The following is a 24,435-nucleotide window of genomic DNA, read 5'->3' as shown; positions in this document are numbered from 1 at the left end:
TTTGCTGTCCCGTTCCTGCAAGTTTTGTCGCTGCCCCTCCTCCATTCCTTTAAGCTCTGCCTTAACACTTATGATGTTAAAAGTGTTTGAGGCTTGTGCAGACGAGGACAGAGCTTGCAGGAATGGGGCAGGGACAAGAAAAGAACGCGCCAGGACGGGGAAAATGAGTTCCCGCGGGGATGGGTAAAAATTTGGCCCCATGTCTTTCTCTGTTACAGAATCAGCCCCTTATACACCCATATCTGCAAGACAACCCAGTTACCTTCCCAGATAATGTAAAAACATAGGTTTGGCTGTGCCAAAACTAGATCAAAATGGAAGGCTCGATTTGTGATTTCTAAACAGTTGTATAGAAAATTGTTTCTTTTTATACATAAATATAAAATCATGTTTGAGGCTTGTGCAAATGAGGACAGAGTCCGTGGGGATGGGTCAGGGACAGAGCTCACGGGGATGGGGACTGAGATGGAGCAGGGTTGGGGACAAAGTGTATCCCTGTGTCATTCTCTCTGTGCTCGACTCTTTGCTGTATTGCTCAGTCCTGTGTGTGATCAGACTCGCAGTAGTTTTCTGCTTTGGCCTCTGATGAGATATTTAAAATAGAGGGAATAAAGGTTTGGTCAAATTTACTTTGTATAACAGAACCGTTAACTTTTTTGATAATTTTCTGGGGGGAATAAGGTCTTAAATCTACATTAAATGCCATTAAAATACAATTACTGAAGAACTTAATATTAAAAACAATTCAAACAATTTTATCTAATTGGATGGATTTTTCTAAATTGGATTATAATATACTAGTCTTATAGCCCGTTACATTAACGGGTGCTAGAATATATGTGTGTGTGTCTGTCTTTATTTCTTTCTCTCTCTCTCCTTAGCCGCTTTCTGTATTTCTGTCTTTCTTTTTCCTTGGCTGTCCACTACCATCCCGCACCCCTCCTGACCCGACTCCCGCTGTCTTTCTTTCTGTCTGTCTCTGTCCCTGGCCCCCTTTGTTTGTCTTTCTGTATATGTCCCTGGCCCTGTGTCTTTCTTCTTTTCTTTCTGTCTCCCTTCCTCCCTCTGTCTGTCTGTCAAAAGCAGCATTCCCTCCCCCTCTATTTCCCTCCCCCCACACCAGTTCCCTGTGCACCTGCCCCTGTGTCTTTCTTCTGCGCATGCGCGGCCTAGCATTTTATTATATTAGATGGTGGAAAATGATATGATTGTATAGCAAACAGGAGAAAATATCTGCAATTAAGGGCCTCTTCTATTAAATTGTGCTCGCAGTTTCTAACGCGGGGAGCCGCGCTGCTCCCGACGCTCATAGAGTTCCTATGAGCATCGGGAGCGGCGCGGGCCATTCAGCGCGGCTCTCTGCGCTAAAATCTACTAGCGCAGTTTAATAGAAGGTGCATTGAGTTACGACCCCCCCCCCCCGAATACTTGTTTAATTATTTTCTAAGGGGTCCTTTTACTAAGGCGTACTAACCGATGTAGCGTGCGCTAAAGATTAGCGCGTTTTAAGGCACCGATAGAATATAAGGGGCGCCTTAGCATTTAGGGCTCCTTTTACTAAGGCGTTTTTAGCGCAGGCAGCAGCTTTGGGCGCGCTAGCTACGCGGCTAGAACTAACGCCAGCTCAATGCTGGCATTAGCGTCTAGTGCGCTATTCCGCGCGTTAATGCCCTAAAGCAGCTTAATAAAAGGAGCCCTTAGCACGCTGATCTTTACCATGCGCTAAGTTGTCTAACGTGCTAAATCAGCAGACCTTAGTAAAAGGAGCCCTTACTTACTTATATACAGTATTTCGACTGTATTAGTATTAATATTATTTTGTTCTGTGCTTCAGTTTGTAATGATTTCTTTTAAATTTCACTAAAATATTTGAGAGACAAAAAAATTAGAGAGAATTTCCCTATTCCTCCTCCTTCATCTTCAAAGTATCACATGTAAAACACCGTAATAGCAGGATTAGCCCTTCATTCAGCTGAACTGAAAACGCAAAGGAGCGGGGGGGGGGGGGAACCCGGACGCTCCGTTTGCAGGGAAGCAGGCTCGTTTTCGGGGTAGGTCTTATTCTCGGGGAAACTCACAAGTTTAGTTTCTCACAAGTGGCTCACAAGTTTAGTTTCCTGGTTGGAATTGGAAAGTTGGCTGGAAACCCGTTGTAATGACCCCTTTTTTTTTTTTTTTAAGGTAGAGACCTGTGGGTCCTTGTTCTTGGAAGGTTTCCGACCAAACATACCATTGGGATCCCGGAGTTTAAATATGTTGCCAATATGCACGGAGATGAGGTAGGTTGTTTTTACATTTTAAAGGACCATTTCCACCCACCTAGACTGGAGCAGATTCATTGGAAATTTTTCATTATGTTTTAATGCTGAAGGGCTTAATGTTCCTTGTTCTGGGCGTAATTACCTATTCTAGATTAAAAAGGAGCATTTGGGCTCTCTTTCAGAATTCCATTAGCAGCCCAAGTGCCTACAGAGCGAAGGGGAGATCAGTTACATATCGTTGAAGTCCATTTAAGTCTGGTCTCAAACTCAAACCCTTTGCAGGGCCACATTTTGGATTTGTAGATACTTGGAGAGCCTCAGAAAAAAATAGTTAATGTCTTATTAAAGAAATGACAATTTTGCATGAGGTAAAACTCTTTATAGTTTATAAATCTTTGCTTTTGGCTAAGTCTTAATAATATTGTAGTTTATAGCTAAAGAGACATGTGATCAAGAAATTGTATTATTTTACTTTTGTGATTATGATAAACATACCGAGGGCCTCAAAATAGTACCTGGTGGGCCGCGTGTTTGAGACCACTGATTTAAGTGGTATTTGGGCCATCATACCTAGTCCGAAGGGTTGGAAAGGGATTGGGCGGGGCCTTCTGACTGACCCATTTAGCTTGCATTTTGCTTCTTGTAACAGAGCTGCCAAGTCACTTAACCTTCCGTGTCTTTGGAGATGCTAATGGTAAATCACTCTTGTATTGTGCCAAGAAAAGCACGGAGGTGGGGGGGGGGTTTCCCCCTTTTTGCGTGTATGCCAGGAATCGGCTCTGACTCAAGGAGACATTAGATCTGGAACAGAGCTTCACAAGCTAATTTTGGCTTCTTATATCTAAGAAAAAAAACCTTCCACATGAGCTGTAGGGCTGTACACTGGGGTACTGGTCCAGACACCACATGGTACTTAGTCCCAGAGAGCTCTCAACACACACACATGTTCAGATGACTAGCACACATTGGGCATTTTAAATGGGCTTACTTTAGACTGGAGGACATGCCCTGCTGTTTTTTGGTTTTATTATTTTAGGTCTCTGGTGTATTTTCATGGACCTAAGTCTTCCTTTCCAAACTACTGGTCTTCCCAAGCTTTACTCCCCTCAGCATTCTTTATTTTATTTTAAATTCTCGTTCATAATGAAAAGTATTAGTTGTATACTCCTCTAGGGGCAGTGTTTCCCAGCCCTGTCCTGGAGGACCACCAGCCAGTTAGGTTTTCACGATAACTCTAATGAATATGCACGGGGCAGATTTGCGTGCCTGTCACCTCTATTATATGCAAATCTCTCTTATGCATATTCATTAAGGCTGTCCCGAAAACCTGACTGGCTGGTGGACCTCCAGGACAGGGTTGGAAACCACTGCTCTAGGGCATGTATTATTCTGCTGTTATGTTCTTAGAATGTGTGGTGGTGGTTTTGCTTTTGTTTTTTGATTTTTATTGCTACGTAGCTGCGATCCTTCGTCACGCGACAGTGGCCTCCGTTCATTTAATTGCTGGAATCTAATGGACTCTATGGTATTTCTACTCCTGTTAACGTTTTACTACCGTATTTCCCCAAAAATAAGACACTGTCTTATATTAATTTTGGGCCCAAAAAAGGCACTAGGTCTTATTTTCGGGGATGTCTTATTTTTTTTAGTGTACAATGATCATCTCTCCCTTCCTCTCCTCCACCCCAATTCTTCCTATTTCCTTTCTCTCCCCCACATGTGCAACATCTTTCCTCCCCTCTCACCCATCCCCTTGTGTGGTATCTTTCTATCCCTCCCTCCCATCCCTTGTGCAGCAGAACCCTTGCAACTTATATTCCTCCTTCCCATCCCATGCAGCTTCTATCCCTCCCTTCCTCCCATCCCCCCGTGTAGCATCTTTTTATCCCCCCGCTGACCCATCTCTCCCTTCGACCATGAGACAGAAAGAAATGTACCTTATAACAAATCAGCAGCAAGCTCTGCCGCATTGCTGATGATGCCGGTTTGTTATAAGGTACATTTCTTGGTCTCGTGGTCGGAGGGAGGGGCGGAGCACTGCCGGTGACTAGGGCTTATTTTCGGGGGTAGAGCTTATATTAAGACCTACCCTGAAAATCATGCTAGGGCTTATTTTCGGGGTAGGTCTTATTCTCGGGGAAACACAGTATATAATTAACACTGGAGCAGGAAATTTTAAATATTGAGAAGCGACCCAAATTCTGAAAACTCAAAGAACCGTTGGCATCTCCCATTTTTTTATGGGACTTTTATGTGATGGTCCTGGCTGTCAAATTTAATTATCAAAAGCTTGAAGGGAAGATTCAGGCCTGAACGTTAATTTTATGTGTGTGTGTGTGTGGAAATTGGTGTTTGACTGAAGTTTGCCCGGGGTGCTCAGTACACTTGCACCAGCTCTGTCACTCCAAACTGTTTTGCCTCTTGTCATGGGTCTTGCAGGTGGTTGCCAGAGAGATGTTACTTCATTTGATAGAGTATTTGGTGACGGAGTATGGGAAAAATTCTGAGATTGAACAGATCATCAACTCCACCCGGATTCACATTCTGCCTTCCATGAATCCAGATGGCTTTGAAGCCAGTGACCCCCCCAACTGTATGTTCTCAAATGGAAGGTAAGGGAGGAAATGTATCTTTAAAAAGATAAAAATAATTAAAAAGAAAAAAAGGATTTCCAAGTGACCCTTTTATCCACTGGAGAAGAGGGAAAGTAACATAACAGTACTAGAAACATTATCAGGTTTAAAAAGGACTTCTGGTGTCTGGAATATAGTTCATGCTTTGATGGCATTTCTGAAATATTGAGAGGGTCTGCTCCCCTTATGTCTTAATGTCAGACCATAGTAACATATTAGATGACGGCAGATAAAGACCCGAATGGTCCATCCAATTTGCCCAACCTGATTCAATTTAAATTTTTTTATTCTTAGCTATTTTTAGGCAAGAATCCAAAGCTCTACCCGGTACTCTGCTTGGGCTCCAATTGCTAAAGGCTCCGTCAAAGCTCAATTCAGTCCATCCACACCCTCCCAGCCATTGAAGCCCTCCCCAGCCCATCCTCCACCAAACGACCATTTACAGACACAGACCATGCAAGTCTGCCCAGCACTGGCCTCAATATTTACTATTATTTTCTGATTCTAGATCCTCTGTGTTCATCCCACACTTCTTTGAACTCAGTCACAGTTTTACTCTCCACCACCTCTCTCGGGAGCGCATTCCAGGCATCCACCACCCTCTCCGCAAAGTAGAATTTCCTAACATTGCCCCTGAATCTACCACCCCTCAACCTCAAATTATGTCCTCTGGTTTTACCATTTTCCTTTCTCTGGAAAAGATTTTGTTCTACGTTAATACCTTTCAAGTATTTGAACGTCTGAATCATATCTCCCCTGTCTCTCCTTTCCTCTAGGGTATACATATTCAGGGCTTCCAGTCTCTCCTCATACGTCTTCTGGCGCAAGCCTCCTATCATTTTCGCCGCCCTCCTCTGGACCGCCTCAAGTCTTCTTACATCTTTCGCCAGATACGGTCTCCAAAACTGAACACAATACTCCAAGTGGGGCCTCACCAATGACCTGTACAGGGGCATCAACACCTTCTTCCTTCTACTGACTACGCCTCTCTTTATACAGCCCAGCATCCTTCTGGCAGCAGCCACTGCCTCGTCACACTGTTTTTTCGCCTTTAGATCTTCGGACACTATCACCCCAGGGTCCCTCTCCCCATCCGTGCATATCAGTCTCTCACCTCCCAACATATACGGCTCCTTCTGATTATTAATCCCCAGATGCATTACTCTGCATTTCATTACATTGAATTTTAGTTGCCAGGCATTAGACCATTCCTCTAACTTTTGCAGATCCTTTTTCATATTTTCCACTCCCTCTTCGGTGTCTACTCTGTTACAAATCTTGGTATCATCAGCAAAAAGGCAAACCTTTCCTTCTAACCCTTCAGCAATGTCACTCACAAACATATTGAACAGGATCAGCCCCAGCACCAATCCCGTCTGGTCTTCCAACTTTCTTTGTTGTGGTGCCCACTTAGAGCATGACATGGTGACAGAATTTGTCACTGTCTCTGTCCTCTTGGGAAACCATCCCATGTCATTCTTTAGTGTCTATCTCAACCTCGGTCCTTCTACACCAGCATTCGTCAATGCAAGGCTTGAGGGTCATTGGCTGGAAACCATCCCATGTCATTCTTTAGTGTCTATCTCAACCTCGGTCCTTCTACACCAGCATTCTTTGATGCAAGGCGTGAGGGTCAGTGACTCTGCCAATTCATACTCTGATTTTTATGTGAGCCAAGTATAGGATAATGAACATAAGAACATAAGAAACGCCTTCGCCAGATCAGATCTAGGTCCATCTAGTCCGGCGATCCGCACACGCGGAGGCCCATTTAGGTACCCGTTGGTGGAATGAGGCAATATGACATCACAGTCTGAGCTCTAGAATGTTGCTTCTCTTTGGGTTTCTGGAAGGCATTTGTAACCTGAATTGGCTTCTTTTGGAAACTCAGCTTCGGTCTGTCCCAGTATGGCAACGTTTATGGTCTTTTGTCCTAACTATCCAGTGCCATTCTTTAGTGTCTAACTCAACCTCAGTCCATCTGCACCAGCATTCTTCAATGCAGGACTTGAGGGTCAGTGGCTGGGCCCATTCATACTCTGATTCTTCTCTCTCTCCTTAAAGAATGACATGGAGATGGTTTCCCACAGATAGTGTCCTTATGTGGATGGTATCTGCTGACTGAAGAGGGTTTAGTGACTACAGGAAGATGCTTTTCCAGGTCCAGCAGTCAGAATGGGGTCGGAACTGTTTGCTGGCCAGTTATGATTGATTGCCAGACTCGCCGGGTGTGTTGATGTATGTCGGCCACGTACAATATAATAACGATGCCTCTGTGTTTTTCTACAGGTTCAACAAGAACATGTTTGACCTAAACAGGAATTTCCCCGATGCTTTTGAAGCTAACACTGCTGAAATTCAGCCGGAAACTCAAGCAGTGATGGACTGGATGCAAAACGAAAACTTTGTGCTCTCTGCAAATTTCCACGGAGGTGCAATGGTGGCAAGTTTCCCCTATGATAACAGCAATTCAGGTGAGGAGACCAGAGATCAGGCTAACTCTGTCTGGGGAGCTGGCACTAGAGAATGACACGGTGACAGAATTCTTCACCGTTCCCGTCCCCGCGGATAACCGCGGTAAACAATCTTCATGTCATTCTTTAAGGAGAGAGGGAAGAATCAGAGTATGAATGGCCACAACCACTGACCCGCAAGCTTTGCTTTGAAGAATGCTGGTGTAGAAGGACCGAGGTTGAAACAGACACTACAGAATGACAGTCTCTGGTATCCAGAGCAGATATTGTGATGTCATAATGCCTCATTCCACCAGTGCCTAAGAGCCAATCACATCAGTGATGTCACAATGGCTTCATTATCCTTGGCTCCCATAAGAATCAGAGTATGAATGGCCACAACCACTGACCCTCAAGCTTTGCTTTGAAGAATGCTGGTGTAGAAGGACCGAGGTTGAAATGGACACTAGAAAATGACATGGGATTATTTCCCGCGGTTATCCGCGGGGACGGGGACGGTGATGAAATTTGTCACCGTGTCATTCTCTAGCTGGCACCATCATGTTCCGGGGGGGGGGGGATTTTTAAAAATTAAATAATAACTAACCCCCCTCCCCCCTTTTTACTAAGCCGCGGTAGAGGTTTCTACCGCAGCCTAGAGCGCTAAATGCACCAACGCTGATAGAATTCCTATGAGCGTGAGAACATTTCGTGCTCTGGGCTGCGGTAGAAACCTCAGTAAAAGAGGGCCTTAATATGCTGAGGGATTCAGCAGTCGGCAGCGGTTGAGTACTGCAGGTTATCGATTCCCGTCCTGTATCCTGCAATCAACCTTGTGACCTTGCGTGATTTTTAACATCCCAGAAGCATTGGACTGCAAAGCTGCAACTCGGTGTTTCCACAGGGGCCAGCCAACAGACAGCGAGCCTCCCCCTTAATTCAAAGGGTGCTCCAATCTGGGAGGCGCCCCCCAGGTCTGCCTTGATGATCCTGGATCTCTAGTGGGCTCAGGCAGTTGCGATCAGTGATGGCAGCAGCGACCTCTAGCAGTAGTTTTGTGATACTACCATTAGGGTCCTGTTCCAGGATAAGAGTGAAAGGCCCTTTCAGGGGGTTTCGCATGTGAGGTGGGAGGGGGGTTAATTCTACAACGTAGGCACTGACATTTGCACATTCGTTACATGCAGTGGTGTCGCGAAGGTGAGTGGCGCACAGGGCCAAGGCCGGATTTTCCTATAGGCTAACTAGGCTTCAGCCTAGGGCCTCAAGATCAAGAGGGGCCTACATTCAAATTGTTAGCAATATTAAAATTACACTATTCTAAAAACAGTGAACACTAAAACACTGAACTGAAAATAAGGAGAAATTCTATGCTTCGGGATCGGAACCGGCTCCTGCCGCAACGGGGCGCCGACTCGGCTTCTCCCTTTCTTTTTCTTGCGCTGGGAGGAGGATCGGGGAGGGAAAGACGTCAGTCCGGAAACAGCTGGGCAAAGCCCAGCCCCGCGGGGAGAGAGGCAAAACGTGGATCCGTCAGGACAGGGCGGCCCAGACTGGCATCGGGGAGGGGGGGGGTTTCAGTGGAAGGGAGATGGAAGGCAGGCAGGCTGGCATCGGAGGGGGTTGTGGGGGGTTTAATGGAAGACAGGCAGGCAGGATGGCATGGGGCAGTGTTCAATGGAAGGGAGATGGGAGGCAGATGGGCATCAGAGGGGGGGGGGTGAGGTGAGGAAGGACGCACTGGGGGCACTTTGGACTTAGGAAGGGGCAATGTTGTGTGTTATGTTTGATTAGTTATTGTTACAAGTACTATATATGGTGCTGAGAATAAATGTCCAAAAAAGTGTTCTCGACTTTTTTTTATTTATTATCCGTGTCACATTTTTTATAAAGGTTAGTACCAATAACAACATGTTTCATTTAACATATTGATATATATCACAGTAACGATATCTCTCATGTAATTTACAAACTTAAAAATGGGAGATGAAAGGGCCTCATAAGTGGAATAGCCTAGGGCCTCTTTTCATCTAAATCCGGCCCTGCATGGGGCAATGGCGCCCTGCTCCCCTCCTGCCATGTGCGCCCCTTCTCTTTGGCACCAGCGGCCCCCAACTTACTGCCCATATCGGCTTCAGCGTTCTCTCTTGACGTCGCTTCCTAGGTGCGGGTCCCGGAAGTGACATCGGAGAGTGTGCCGAAGCTGACGTGGGTAGGAAGTTGGTGGCTGCTGGCGCCAAAGTTAAAAAGGTACAAAGGGCGGGGAGGAGGAGGAAGATGGCGCCAAGGGCGGACCACCCTCCACGCCCCCTCCCCCCCTACTGCACCACTGGTTACACGCATAAGGGTTGAGAATACTAGAATATACATTACAGTACTTGAGTGACTTTTATTCCGCCTTAATCTTGCAGTTCTAGGCGGATTACAAAAGAAGTGCAGTGTTCCCCTGCGAATTTGCGGTTCGCGAATCGCAGACTCGCTCATTCGCGGTCTACTCCGACCGCCTCTTCCTGTAGTAAAGTCGGGCTACACCAGGGGTCTCAAAGTCCCTCCTTGGGGGCCGAAATCCAGTCAGGTTTTCAGGATTTCCCCAATGAATATGCATGAGATCTATGTGCATGCACTGCTTTCAATGCATATTCATTGGGGAAATCCTGAAAACCCGACTGGATTGCAGCCCTCAAGGAGGGACTTTGAGACCCCTGGATTAGAGTGTCTACGTCAGGGATGGGCAACTCCGGTCCTCGAGGGCCGGAATCCAGTTGGGTTTTCAGGATTTCCCCAATGAATATGCATGAGATCTATGTGCATGCACTGCTTTCAATGCATATTCATTGGGAAATCCTGAAAACCTGATTGCGGCCCATAAGGAGGGACTTTGAGATCCCTGAGCTACACCAATCAGGAGCTGTGTGTCAAAGCAGCTCCTAATTGGTGTAGCCCGACTTTACTAGAGGAAGAGGTGGTCAGAGCAGACTGCGAATGATTTTTCTTCACCCGCCGGCGCTCCAGCTGTCCTCTCCTGCCTTTTGACATTTGTGTTTTTTTGAAATTCGTGGGGGTTCCTGGAACAGAACCCCCATGAATTTCGGGGGCATACTGTAATCTGGAAATTTCCAGGTGAATTACAGGATCAGGAACAAATGGTCTGTAATAGGGAATGACACGGGGACAAATTTTTCCCTGTCCCCGCAGGAACTCAATTTCCCCGTCCCGTCCCTGCGAATTTTGTCCCTGCCTCTGTCCCTGTCCCATTCCTGGAAGCTCTGCCTTAACCGCACAAGTCTTCAACGCTTATGATTTTAAAGTGTTTGAAGCTTGTGAAGATGAGGACGGAGCTTGCAGGAATAGGGCAGAGGCCGGAAAGAACTCGCGGGGATGGGACGGGAAAATAAGTTCCTGCGGGGACGGGGAAAAATTTTTCCCCATGTCATTCTCTAGTCTGTGACTTATGCGGAAATTACAAGATCAGGGATTATGAAGGAGCAGGAGCAGCGGCAAAGAAGGCAAATAGAATGTTGGGCATGATAAAGAAAGGAATCTCGAGTAGATCGGAGAAAGTTATAATGCCGCTTTATAGGGCAATGGTCAGACCACACTTGGAATACTGCGTCCAACATTGGTCTCCCTACCTAAAGAAGGATATAAAACTGCTGGAGAGGGTGCAGAGACGAGCAACAAAACTGGTGAAGGGTATGGAGAGACTGGAATATGAGGATAGACTTATAACACTAGGATTGTTCTCCCTTGAGAAAAGGAGAATGCGTGGGGATATGATCGAGACCTTCAAAATACTGAAAGGAATCGACAAAATAGAGCAGAGAAGATTATTTACACTGTCCAATTTGACACGGACTAGAGGACATGGAATGAAGCTAAGGGGGGACAGGTTCAGGACTAATGTCAGGAAGTTCTGCTTCACTCAGAGAGTGGTTGACACCTGGAATGCCCTCCCAGAGGAGATTATTGCGGAATCGACCGTCCTAGGCTTCAAGAGCAAACTAGATGCATATCTCCTTAAGAGAGGCATATAAAGATATGGTGGACTATAAATTACGCCAGGTGTACACCTGGCGGGGCCTCCGCGTGTGCGGATCGCCGGACTTGATGGACCGAAGGTCTGATCCGGAGATGGCAGTTCTTATGTTGACAAAGTTCCCGAAGAACAGGGGTTTTATTGTTTCATGTATGTGCCACATATGCATCTATGAGCTATTTTTGGACCTCAGCTCTGGAACAAACTTCCTATTTTTCTACGCGCTGAAACCTCTCTAGAAAAATTTAAAAAGTTACCTTTATAAAGATGCATTTGATTCTTAAATTAGATAATCTTTTTTCCTTTCTTCCCCTATCTATACCTTTCCTGATGTTGTTCCTCCTTAAATTGGTTTTTTTTTTTTTTTAATTTTTATTTTAAACAAATGTAATTTTATCCCAGTAGTCCTTATGTATTCTTTACTGTCTATGGATATGTTTTTATGTCTGTTGTTTAAATGATTTATTTATTTCCCCAATTTTAATTTTTGTAATACGCATTGAAAATATTTGATATTGCGTGTAAATCAAAATCTTAATAAACTTGAAACTTGAACTTGAAACTTTTACAAATACACCCATATTTGCAATAGCGTCCCCCTCTTCCACCTCTATGGGCTGGTGGGAGAAGGGAAGGGGCTTGATAATTCTGTGGACCCCACCTCCAATATTATTTTACCATTTTTTGCAAGAAAATTACTTTTCTTTTTTTTAATTAATTCTTTATTCATTTTCAAAAATACATTAAGTATTAAATATATTCATTCATATTAACAATAAATACATCACTTACAAACAATCATTTATACATTACATAAATTCTTATCCCTTCCCCTTTCCCATCCCTCCCTCCCATATATTCCATTATCATATAAAACATATAATAATAAACTTCCCCCCTCCCTATACCTTAAGTTGATAAATATAAGGGAAACAAATTCAAATTAATCTTTACAATACTTTGTCAATGGTTTCCACACATCCTGAAACTTCTTAAAATATCCCCTTTGTAATGCAATAAACCTTTCCATTTTATAGATATGGCATAAAATTGATATGAAGAACCGAGATGACCCCTTGGTATACTTGGGATGTGTTTTCCCACAAGGTCTAAGACAGGAACCTGTATCTGAATCTGACAGATATTCATTTTTAATATCCAGCTATAGCTGCCAAAGGGGTTACTCCGGATCAGGACGTTTTCAGACATCTTGCAAAGACTTACTCCCTCAATGCCAACATGTCTCGCTCTGACGGCTGTGACGATTCCAACAGGTTTGAAGATGGCATTACAAATGGATACAGTTGGTACCCCGTGAAAGGTAGGGGGCAGTTCCTGTGAAGATCATATTCCTTTTTCTTCCTGTTGACTGTCTCCATTTAAGGTCTCGTGTGTTCACAATTTGAATTAAACTTTTTAAAACTACATCCATGGCTCCTTTTAATAACATTAGTCCATATTTTAGAAGCTGTGTTTGTGTTTTGGATGCCAAAATTCTGATTTTACAAAGCTGGGATACAGACGTCTAAAACCGTGCTATGACCTTAAGCCAAGGGGGCGTGGTCTGGGCTTATTGTGGGTGGGACTGTGGAGGGGCCAAAATATATACGTCCAACTCTTGATTTCAGAATGTAAGGGACGTCAACGTAGGTCCAGAACGATGGTTGGTATTTAGACCTGGTACCCTGCACGTCCAGGTTCAAGAAAGGCTCCGATTGAGCAGCTCTCCACTGGAGGGATTAAGAGAAGTCCCCCTCCCTTTTTTGGAGGGGGGTCGCTTTCCTTGTAAGGTGGGGCCTTTCATTCCGGGGGGTTCAATTCAGTTAGTCAGATGGGTTTTCAGTCCTGGTTCTTTATAGGGGTTTCTTTCCCTGCAGACCGACCTCTGCAGTCATGGGACAAGGGTTCTGTTGTCCTGTCATGCTCTGCAGGTGTCTTTATTGTATTTTTTTATGATTGAGCCGACAATAAATTACTTTATACTGCCAGTGGGGGGGAGGGGGTTGATGTTAGATGATATTTGCCGAGGTCCATAAGAGACAAGGACCTTGGTACGGTTTTCAATGGTTTCTAGGACTGGGAAGGAAAGAAATAGAGTTATACTTTATATAAATATGGTTGATGGTTGTTTCCCTACGCTGGACTGGTTGTTTTCTTCTGTATCGATGCCTTGTACAATGTTTTGCTGTATTTGATGGCTGTTTTTTTGTTACCATCAATAAAAATGGTTTACAACGAAGAGAATCCCTCCAGTAGTAGTTTGAAACTGGACCACTTCAGGAACTTAGGGGCATTCATAGAGAGTAGAGGAATAGCCAGATGGTTAGAGGCCACAGATTCAAATCCCATTGTAGCGCTTGGTGATTTTTTTTTTTTTTTTGCATGGACAGAAAAATACCTACAAATGTACACCACTTCCATATAAGCCCAAAGATTATTGAGGTAGTGTACATTCAGATACAGTAGGTATTTTTCTGTCCCTGGGGGGCTCGTAATTAAAAAGAAAACCCCGAACAAACCACAAAGAGCTGCACTGGAATTTGGACTGGGGTCCCCTGGCTCTCCCTCCACTGCTCGAACCTTTCCACATGGGCATTTCTATGCTTCAGCAATGAACTCCGTGTCTCTTATTTTCCCCAGTCGTAGTGTGGCTGTTTGAGTTTATAAAACAGATGCTAATGCCAGACCCCCCAGGTCTGCCCACTCTTGTTCTAACAGAGTCCTTGATTCTGCAGGAGGGATGCAGGACTATAATTACATCTGGGGCCAATGCTTTGAAATTACTCTTGAGATCTCCTGCTGCAAATATCCACCAGCAAGCAGCCTGCAGAATTTCTGGGCTATCAACAGACCTGCATTAATCAAATACATGAAGCAGGTTCACCTGGGTATGTAAATATTTTGTTTTAGCTGTTGGGAGAGGACGTTATTCACCCCCTTGTTCTAATATTTCTATTTTTGCAACTTGGTAGCTCTTAAGTGCTGTAAAAAATCTGCTTCATTGTCGATTTGTTTCCTATCCCTATTCCCTTTTAGTGACCGGTCATTTTGCGGTTGAATTTGGCATTGCTGACCCCTCTTTGTTCTCTCGTCACTTGGCAGGTGTTAAGGGGCAGGTGTTCGACATCCGACGTAACCCCATTGCCAATGCAATAGTGGAGGAGGTAGGAAGGAGTCACATCTGCCCTTACAGGACCAATCAGAATGGAGAATATTATCTACTCCTCTTGCCTGGAAACTATACTTTGAACGTAAGATTTTCGCATTGCTAAACTTTATATATACTGTATATATATTTTTTATGCACCCAAATGGGATATCCTACCTTGTCATGGTAAAAACACAAAGAAACCAGCGAAGGCGACCTGTGGCGCTGACTATGTTTATAGTAATCAAAGACTTGAGACGAATGTGTTTTGGCTGTAAAGTTTTCTTCTCCAGCACCTTCCTCGGGAGCGCATTCCACGCATTAACCACCCTCTCTGTAAAGAAGAATTTCCTAACATTACTCTTGAATCTACCACTTCCTCAACCTCAAATTATGTCCTCTGGTTTTACCATTTTCCTTTCTCTGGAATAGATTTTGTTCTATGTTAATACCTTTCAAGTATTTGAATGTCTGAATCATATCTCCCTTGTCCCTCCTTTCCTCTAGGGCAGGGCTGCCCAAGTCTGGTCCTCGAGATCTATTGTTCAAACAAGTATGAGATGAACACAGAGGATCTCTAATCAGAAAATAATGGGTATACATTGAAGGAACTAAGGCCAGTACTGGGCAGACTTGCACGGTCTGTGTCCCATATATTCAGTTGAGGACGGGCTGGGGAGGGTTTTGATGGCTGGGTGATTAAGATGGGCTGGAGTGAGCTTGGATGGAGAGACTACTACTGGGAAGGGCTCTGAGTTTCTGGCCCAGAATTATCTAAGAAAAAGGGCCATTTAAACTAAATTAATTTATGGAGCATGTATGATTGGGCAGACTGGATGGACCACTCGGATCTTTATCTGCCGTCATTTACTATGTTGCTATGTAAATTTAGTAATTGAAGCAAAAAAAATACGGATCTAGGCAGCGAGTGAAAACGTGTGCCCGCTGTCTTCAGCTTCAGAAGCTTGTTTCACTGCTCAAGACAGCGGGCACACGTTTTCACTCGCTGCCTAGTTATGTTTGTCCGTTTGATTTTTGTTGTTGTTGTTGTTTCAATTACAAGATTTCTGGACCTTTTTTGTTTGGTGGTTTTGTCTACGTCTGGGGCTTTGTTGACTCGTCTATTGCTTTCTTCCAGGGCCTTGGCTAATTCTCACTTGCTGTAGCCTTGCTGAATTGTTGCCGTGGGGGAGAGGGGGAGGGAGGGGGGATTAGAGGGGGGTTTCTTTTTGCTTTTGAAGGGCAGGAACTATTGTAGTGGTTGTGTTGTGAAATTTGATGATATTAATAGTGTCTCTCTGAAGTTTCTGTTACTGGTCTTGTTTTGCTGTGTATTTTTCAGCTGCTTTCACGGTTGTACTCTTGTTTCATCAATAAGTTTAAGTTTCTTAGGATTTTATATACCGCCTATCAAGGTTATCTAAGCGGTTTTTACAATCAGGTACTCAAGCATTTTCCCTCTCTGTCCCGGTGGGCTCACAATCTATCTAACGTACCTCAAACAATAAAAATTGTTTGAGCTCAATTACAAGATTTGCGCACAAAGAGAAAAGTAGTGACACGCTATTCTGTATTGAGGTTGACTCCTGAGGTAGGTCTTACGGTCAAAACACATATGTGTTGAATCTTTGACGACCTTAAGGATATTGAGTACCTTAGGTCGCTTTCTCTGTTTTTTTGTGTGTGTAAACTTTTTTTTTTTTTCATAGTGAATTCAGTATTCTGAAAGTTGCTTAAATACAAAAGTGTAGCGTGTATCGACAGTAAGGGTGATGCAGGGACCGAGAAGCTGCCACTGTCATGCTTTCAGTGTGCTGGTCACAGACTTGGGTGTGCCCACTCTTTCAACAGGCTCATTTTATTGCATGGCTAAGATTAAATCGGAAAACTAGAGGACCCTGTTCCACACAGGCTGCCTGAAACTTAGAAACATGACGGCAGATAAAGGCCAAATGGCCCATCTAGTCTGCCCATCCGCAGTAACCATTATCTCTTTCTCTCTCCGAGAGATCCCACGTGACTATCCCAGGCCCTTTTGAATTCTGACACAGTCTCTGTCTCCACCACCTCTTCCGGGAGACTGTTCCACGCATCTACCACCCTTTCTGTAAAAAGTATTTCCTCAGATTACTCCGGAGCCTATCACCTCTTAACTTCATCCTAGGCCCTCTCATTGCAGAGTTTCCTTTCAAATGAAAGAGACTTGACTCGTGCGCATTTACATTATGTAGGTATTTAAATGTCTCTATCCTATCTCCCCTTTCCCGCCTTTCCTCCAAAGTATACAGATTGAGATCTTTAAGTCTGTCCCCATACGACGCCTTATCACGAAGACCACATACCATTTTAGTAGCCTTCCTCTGGACCATCTCCTTCCTTTTTATATCTTTTTGAAGGTGCGGCCTCCAGAATTGTACACAATATTCTAAATGAAGTCTCACCAGAGTCTTATAAAGGGGCATCAAAACCTCCTTTTTCCTACTGTCCATACCTCTCCTTATGCACCATAGCATCCTTCTAGCTTTCACCGTCACCTTTTCAACCTGTTTGTTCATGGAGGGGGCCACCTCTAAGCAAGGGGCACCTGTGAAAGGAGATGTCTGAGTGATAAAGCAGGCGGGTCCTTTAAATCTGTTTTTTCAGTCTTACAAAGTGTTATTCATGATCCCAGGTGAGCTAACTTCCTTTATCACACGGACATGTATGCAGAGCCGATGAGTGGTTCATGCTAGTCCTGCACCCAGTAGCGTAGTAACGGGGGGGGGGGGGGTGTTTTGCCCCAGGCGCCATCTTGGTGAGGTCCATGCTCCTCTGTGCCCCTCCCCCCACTGCCATGTATGTGCCGCTTCCCTTCCCCCATACCTCTGTAATGTTCCAGGCACGAGCATCAACCCCTCAAATGCTATCGCAACGGCGTTGGCCCTACCTCCGACGTCGCTTCCCGGACCTGCACCTAGGAAATTACGTCGGAGGAAGAGCCGACGCTGGCACGATAGGTTGGGAGTTGCTGCTTGCGCCAGGAGTGTTACAGGGGTACGGGGGAAGGGAAGCGGTGTGCGTGGCAGGAGGGGGTGGGGGAGGGGCGCCTCCCTCCCCCCTCGCTACGCCACCGCCTGCGTCTGATTCATTTGTCAGCAGCAGAATTGATACGTTTCATCGGTCCGGCAGTTGCGAAACGAGGGTGGTTTGAAAAGTTTAGTAAAAAAAAGTAAGTTAAGCAACTTAGTCTCCATCGAGGGCTGTACACTAGGGAATGACACAGGGCCAAATTTGTCCCCGTCCCCGCAGGGTCTGTCTCCATTCCCATCCCCACGAGTTCTGTCCTCATCTACACTTAAGTGTTCAAGGGGTGGAGATCGATCCCGCAGGGACAGGGACAATTTTGTCCCCATGCCATTCTCTACTATACACTCAGTTCAGTGCGTTTCTGGGGGGGGGGGGGTGGGGTTGTATCAAAGGAAAAATAGCTTAAGAAAAAACTTGAAACCTGCAGGACTAAGTGTACAGCTCTTGATGGAGACTCCGTTGTTTAACAAACTTTTCAAACGACCTTTATACAATGGGTCTGCAGCCAACCACTGAGAGAGGCAAAAGAAAAGAGAAACAGATGTTACACACATCAGCTTCCTGTGCCTGCCTTCAGATACTTGTACTCACTAGAGAATGACACAGGAACACATTTTTCCCCGTCCCCATGGGAACTAATTTTCCCATCCCATCCCCGATGGTTCTTTTCCTGTCCCTGCCCCAACCCTGCAAACTCCGTCCTCATCTGCACAAGCCTCAAATGCTTTAAAATCTTATAGCAACATTCTAGAGCTTAGATTGTGATGTCATAATGCCTCATTCCACCAATGCCTAAGCTCCGTCCTCATCCACACAAGCCTCAAACCCTTGAAAATCCTAAGTAGCAACATTCTAGAGCTCCGATTGTGATGTCATAATGCCTCATTCCACCAATGCCTAAGCTCCGTCCTCATCCGCACAAGCCTCAAACACTAAAATCCTAAGTAGCAACATTCTAGAGCTCAGATTGTGATGTCATAATGCCTCATTCCACCAATGCCTAAGCTCTGTCCTCATCTGCACAAGCCTCACTTTGAAATCCTAAGTAGTAACATTCTAGAGCTCAGATTGTGATGTCATAATGCCTCATTCCACCAATGCCTAAGCTCCGTCCTCATCTGCACAAGCCTCAAATGCTTTAAAATCCTATAGCAACATTCTAGAGCTTAGATTGTGATGTCATAATGCCTCATTCCACCAATGCCTAAGCTCCGTCCTCATCCACACAAGCCTCAAACCCTTGAAAATCCTAAGTAGCAACATTCTAGAGCTCCGATTGTGATGTCATAATGCCTCATTCCACCAATGCCTAAGCTCCGTCCTCATCCGCACAAGCCTCAAACACTAAAATCCTAAGTAGCAACATTCTAGAGCTCAGATTGTGATGTCATAATGCCTCATTCCACCAATGCCTAAGCTCTGTCCTCATCTGCACAAGCCTCACTTTGAAATCCTATGTAGTAACATTCTAGAGCTCAGATTGTGATGTCATAATGCCTCATTCCACCAATGCCTAAGCTCCGTCCTCATCTGCACAAGCCTCAAATGCTTTAAAATCCTATAGCAACATTCTAGAGCTCCGATTGTGATGTCATAATGCCTCATTCCACCAATGCCTAAGCTCCGTCCTCATCCGCACAAGCCTCAAACACTAAAATCCTAAGTAGCAACATTCTAGAGCTCAGATTGTGATGTCATAATGCCTCATTCCACCAATGCCTAAGCTCTGTCCTCATCTGCACAAGCCTCACTTTGAAATCCTAAGTAGTAACATTCTAGAGCTCAGATTGTGATGTCATAATACCTCATTCCACCAATGCCTAAGCTCCGTCCTCATCCTCACAAGCCTCAAACACTTTAAATTATAAGTGTTCAAGGCTTGTGTGGTTAAGGAAGAGCTCACAGGAATGGGACAGGGACAGTGACAAAACTTTGCACTGTCCTTGCTCTAAGTCTATATCCATGTAACAAACTTGTTCGTTTTTCCCTTTTAATTGTACATTGCTTAGAAAGTTTGATAAGCAGTCATATCAGATTTTAAATAAACTTGAAACTTGACGGGGAAATTGAGTTCCTGCGGGGATGGGGATCAGTCTGTTCCCGTGTCATTCTCTAATACTCGCCTCTCTTCCTCAGGTAGAAGGGAATATTTGAATTTTGAGCATGTGTGTAGGTACTGGTGAAGTTTGATAACCAAAGTTTGCATATACATTTGAATATTTTACAGGAATGGATGTGATGACATTTATACCTGCAAGTGCATTTCCTAGGTAAATTTACAGAGTTTTATAAATGCAAACACTTGCAAAGAAACAGCAAGGCATATTCTGTTTGTAAGCAACCAATTCTGCTTTACTCGCAGACAGAGGTCCCGCTCCCTTGTAAACCTTTCTGTCTCTCATTTTCACAGTGCTCTTTTCCACTCAAGTTCTTCCCCACCCCATCCGCTCTCTCTTGTTCACTTTGGTTACTTCTGTAATTTATGGCTGGTTGAGAATATTTCCCCTTGAAACTCCCCCTGGTGGCCAGTGACTCCAAGAGCAGGTCTAATTAATGTGAATGGAGATGTTTGGCCATTATAAAAGAAGCAAAAAGCTTCTCAGAAAGGCTGTTTTTGAGAATAAGAGCTAGCAGTAACAGGTGTCGAGGTTTTGAAAGCTCTGTCTTGAGCTACTGCTTTAAAAGTCATCTGACAAAAATGTGAGATTAGGGGGTGGGAGATGCATAACAGTTAGGGTTACAAGACATTCGGATTTCCCCACATATGTCCTCCGGACGGCTTTTCAAAACCCAGCAATTTGTCCGGGTTTTGAAAAGCTTCTATCAAATCGCTGTCGGGCAGGAGGGCATCCGCGCATGCCACGCGATGATGTCTTGCGCATTCACGCGTGCATGTGACATCATTGCGTTGCATCTGCGAATGCGTGGATACCCTCATGCTCGACGAGAGCAGGGGGTGGGATTGGGAGGCAGAACTGGGGTGTGACAGGGCGGGGATGGATGGAACTGGGCGAGTCTAGGGGGGACTGGATTTTCCAAACAGAAAATTTCGTAGCCCTCATAATAGATTCTTTACAAGTTTCAAGTTTATTAAAAATTTGATTAATCGCTTATTCAAAATTCTAAGGGATGTACAAAATGTAAAATCACAAATTTCTCGGGGGGGGGGGGAGGGGACAAACAAACAAATAAGACTAACCTGACAGAACATACCAAACAGAAGGAAAAAATGGGGAAAGAAATACAGTGGAACCTCAGTTTGCGAGTAACCCGGTTTGCAAGTGTTTTGCAAGACGAGCAAAACACTCAGCAAACTTTTGACTCGCAAACCGAGCACTGCCCTGATAAATGAGCACTTACAGTCCAGGAAGCGCCGCTTCGGGGGATTCTCTTCCGTCTTCCGGCCAGCCTTCCACGTCAGGTGCCTTCCGCAGGTTGGAGGACCTCTATCTGGGCCTGCGCGGCCAGGTGCCGTTCTGTTTGCGCGTTGCGTGTGACGCGCACAGCGTCAATCATCGGCATCGTGCGCAGCGTGCAGGTGGGGCGGCGCTCGGCTGCGTGGGATCGGGTGGGGGCTCTCCAGCATGCGAGGGGCATCCGACATGGAGGGCTGGCCGGCGGATGGAGGAGGCATCCTTCTGAAGCAGCACTGCGGGGTTCTCCGGCGGCTGGCGGACATTAGAGGCATCCCCCCCCGAAGCGGCACTGTGGGGTTCTTCTTCGGATGACGGACGGAGGAGACGGCGCTGCAGCACCCGGCACCCGACGGGTACAGACCCCGGGTTCTAGAATGAATCGTTGCTGTTGGCACTATTTTCTATGGGGAACTTTGCTTTGATAAACAAGCATTTTGGATTACGAGCATGCTCCTGGCACGGATTATGCTCGTAATCCAAGGTACCACTGTACAATGATTAACTCCATATCCAACATTCTTGATTCTCAGTCCCTTAACATTTTAATTCACTCCTTCATAATTTCCAAACGTGACTACTGCAACTTCCTGTTCAAAGGAGTCTGCCAAAATGACATTCGATGATTACAACTAATCCAAAATACTGCCATAAAGATTATTACAAACAAACAAAAAATTTGATCACGTTACTCCTCTGTTAAAAAGTGCTTACTAGCTACCTATTCATCACCGTATCACTTACAAAATAGCTTTAATCTCCTACAACACAATGAAAACCAAGGAACCTGCTTTCATCCATAAATACCTGATTCCACATGATCCTCCGAGAACCTTAAGATCTGCATCACAGCATCTTCTTCGTGTCCCATCCCTAAAAATCATTAGTACCCGTAGGGCTTCTTCTTTCGCAACGACTGCTCGAACAATATGGAATGCGTTACCATTATATTTAAGGTCCGAACAGAATTTAGATAAATTCAAGGGTGGCCTGAAAGGCTTCTTATTTAAAGACGCATACAACTATTAATCTATGGGACTTTCTGAGCTTATTTTCTATACTAAAATTGATTTCTCCCTTTCCCCATGTTATTGTCTTTAATTGTTCTTTCTTTCTTTCAAAATGTATTTCTCCCCACTAACCTATTGACCCGGGACAGAGAGGGAAAATGCTTGAGTACCTGATTGTAAAACCGCTTAGATAACCTTGATAGGCGGTATATAAAATCCTAATAAACTTGAAACTTGAAATTTGATTAATAGTTTAACTGAACCCCTTTTGAAATTTTTACTGTAAAACGCTGAGAAATTTTGATTAGCGTTTCATCAAATTTTTAATAAACTTGAAACTTGATAGTAAATAAGGAAGAAACAACAGGAAGGATCAAAGCTGCAGACTTAAAATAAGTCAGAAAATCAGATTCATTAGAGGCTCCTAATCTAGCTTTCTAGCAGTCAAATGCATCTTGAATCTGTCGAGGTTGCGTTCTTCCCTTAAATGCATGGGAAGGGAATTCCATGTTTTGGGAGCTGTGACAGAAAAGATGAATTGCCACCGTGTGTTAATGTTTATGGGTAAGGGAACAGTTAATCAATGTTGGTCGTTCGACCTAAGTAATCTTGCTGGAGGGTAAGGAATCAAGAGTCTATGAATGAAGGCCGGAGTTTTATAGAGAAGGGACTTGAGAGTTAGCAAATTTTTAATGTTATGCCAATGTGCTTTCTTAAGGAGGGGGGCGACACATGGCCGAATGTCTTGGCTTTCGTAATAAGTTTAATTGAGGCATTTTGAATGACCTGTAGACGTCTTGTTTCCTTTTGGACTATTCCCTTAAATAGAGCATTACAATAATCAATTTTTGAAATGACCAGTGAGTGAATTAATGGGTTAAGTGACTTGGGACATAAGAATTTTGAAACAGCTCAAATTTGATGTAGTCTAAAGAACGTTGATTTGACAATGCTACTGATGTGGTCATGATAGGTTAGGTCCATAAGAACCCAGGACCGTGGCGAAGGTTGGATATAAGTGAGTCCTTTTTGGGGGGAGGGGAAGAGGGTGAGGGAGGATAATTTGTTATTAAGAAATTTCTGATGATGGAAGACATTGTTATCGACAGTAACTGCTGTATTGTGACGTCGTATACACCGTTCTATGTATATTCTGGTTGTATTGTCTGGTATCCTCAATAAAAATGGTTTGAAAGTAAAAGTTACCTGACAGAAACTGGTTTCATTTTTTTTTTTTTTAATTTTAGGTCACGGTGCCAGGCTCCAAATCGATAACCCAGAAGCTGGAACTCCCAGCGGGGCAGCAGCTGTACTCTGCCCGAAATTATGACATTGTGTATCCAGGTCCCACTGTCCGAGCCACATCCCCCACCCAAGCTGCCTCGTGCCCCAAGGCTGTGAGCGTGTCCAGTAACAACGGGGCCATGCCGCTGAAGCCCACAACCTTCGCCCTCTCCTTTTTGGCAACTCTCTTGCCAACGATGGTTTTACCACAGACCCATTGAGCTGCTCTACTGGGTGAAATTCAGTGCAAACTTCCCAACTGAACCTTTTAACACTGATTTTAACACAATCATAATGCAGAGCCACTTTTTTCTTTTAAAGGCTTAGGGTACAGTAGACAATTTGTACATCCCTTTCATCTTTGAAGATATCGGTTAGGATTTTTCTAGGTAGAAGCAGTGGGCATTGATTACTTGCGTGAGTGTGTTTTAGTAGTAAGATGTCTGTCCTATTTTTTAATGGAGTTTTTATTTAACCCTTTATTTGACCTTGGTGCTCAGAAGCAACACACGTCTTCTATGGCTCTTATGGGAGATCTGCATCTCCAAATGCCCGTTACTTGGCGCTGTTGCTCTCGTTCAACATCGAGTTACGTAAAGCAGCCGTTTCACCATCTGGCAATTAAAAGGTTAATGTATGTTATTTTTGGATTGTAAACCGCTTGGACCAGTCGTATGATCAAGTGGTATATCAAATTTTAATAAACCTAAATGTTCAATGTAGAATTGTTTTGCTTCTCCCACTATAGTCCTGGCACGGTGCAGCAGGAGAGGCAGATCGGCAGTACAAGCTTCTGAAATAGAGAATGACACAGGGACAAATTTGTCCCCGTAGGATCTCAATTTCCCTGTCCTGTCCTCTTGAGTCTTTTTGCTGCCCCTGTCTCTGCCCTATTCCTGCAAGCTGTGCCTTAACCACACAAGCCTCGGACACTTATGATTTTAAAGGGTTTGAGGCTTGTGCAGATGAGGACGGAGCTCAGGCATTGGTGGAATGAGGCATTATGACATCACAATCTGAACTCTAGAATGTTGCTACTTAGGATTTTAAAGTGTTTGAGGCTTGTGCAGATGAGGACCGAGCTTAGGCATTGGTGGAATGAGGCATTATGACATCACAATCTAAGCTCTA

The 24,435-nt window shown here is 44.5% G+C and overlaps 1 protein-coding gene across 2 annotated transcripts in view; it reads left to right on the top strand.

The window, feature by feature from the left end:
• Window positions 1–24,029, top strand: part of CPM (carboxypeptidase M) — a 40,733-nt gene extending 16,704 nt beyond the window's left edge. The window contains exons 2-8 of one of the 2 annotated variants that reach the window (XM_033953479.1): window positions 2,182–2,279; window positions 4,701–4,873; window positions 7,184–7,368; window positions 12,546–12,704; window positions 14,119–14,271; window positions 14,486–14,634; window positions 23,268–24,029. In XM_033953479.1, coding sequence (XP_033809370.1) covers window positions 2,182–2,279; window positions 4,701–4,873; window positions 7,184–7,368; window positions 12,546–12,704; window positions 14,119–14,271; window positions 14,486–14,634; window positions 23,268–23,525 — 1,175 coding nt within the window. In that variant the 3' untranslated portion in view covers window positions 23,526–24,029. Of the gene's footprint in view, window positions 1–2,181; window positions 2,280–4,700; window positions 4,874–7,183; window positions 7,369–12,545; window positions 12,705–14,118; window positions 14,272–14,485; window positions 14,635–19,824; window positions 19,852–23,267 lie in introns of those variants that run through there. The other variant, XM_033953480.1, reaches the window with a different exon arrangement.
• The last annotated feature ends 406 nt before the right edge of the window (window positions 24,030–24,435 follow it).

Source organism: Geotrypetes seraphini, chromosome 7 (assembly GCF_902459505.1).
Source record: "Geotrypetes seraphini chromosome 7, aGeoSer1.1, whole genome shotgun sequence".
Classification (NCBI taxonomy): domain Eukaryota; kingdom Metazoa; phylum Chordata; class Amphibia; order Gymnophiona; family Dermophiidae; genus Geotrypetes; species Geotrypetes seraphini.
Note: the sequence above shows the minus strand (reverse complement) of the source record. Positions and strands in the feature narration are given on the sequence as shown.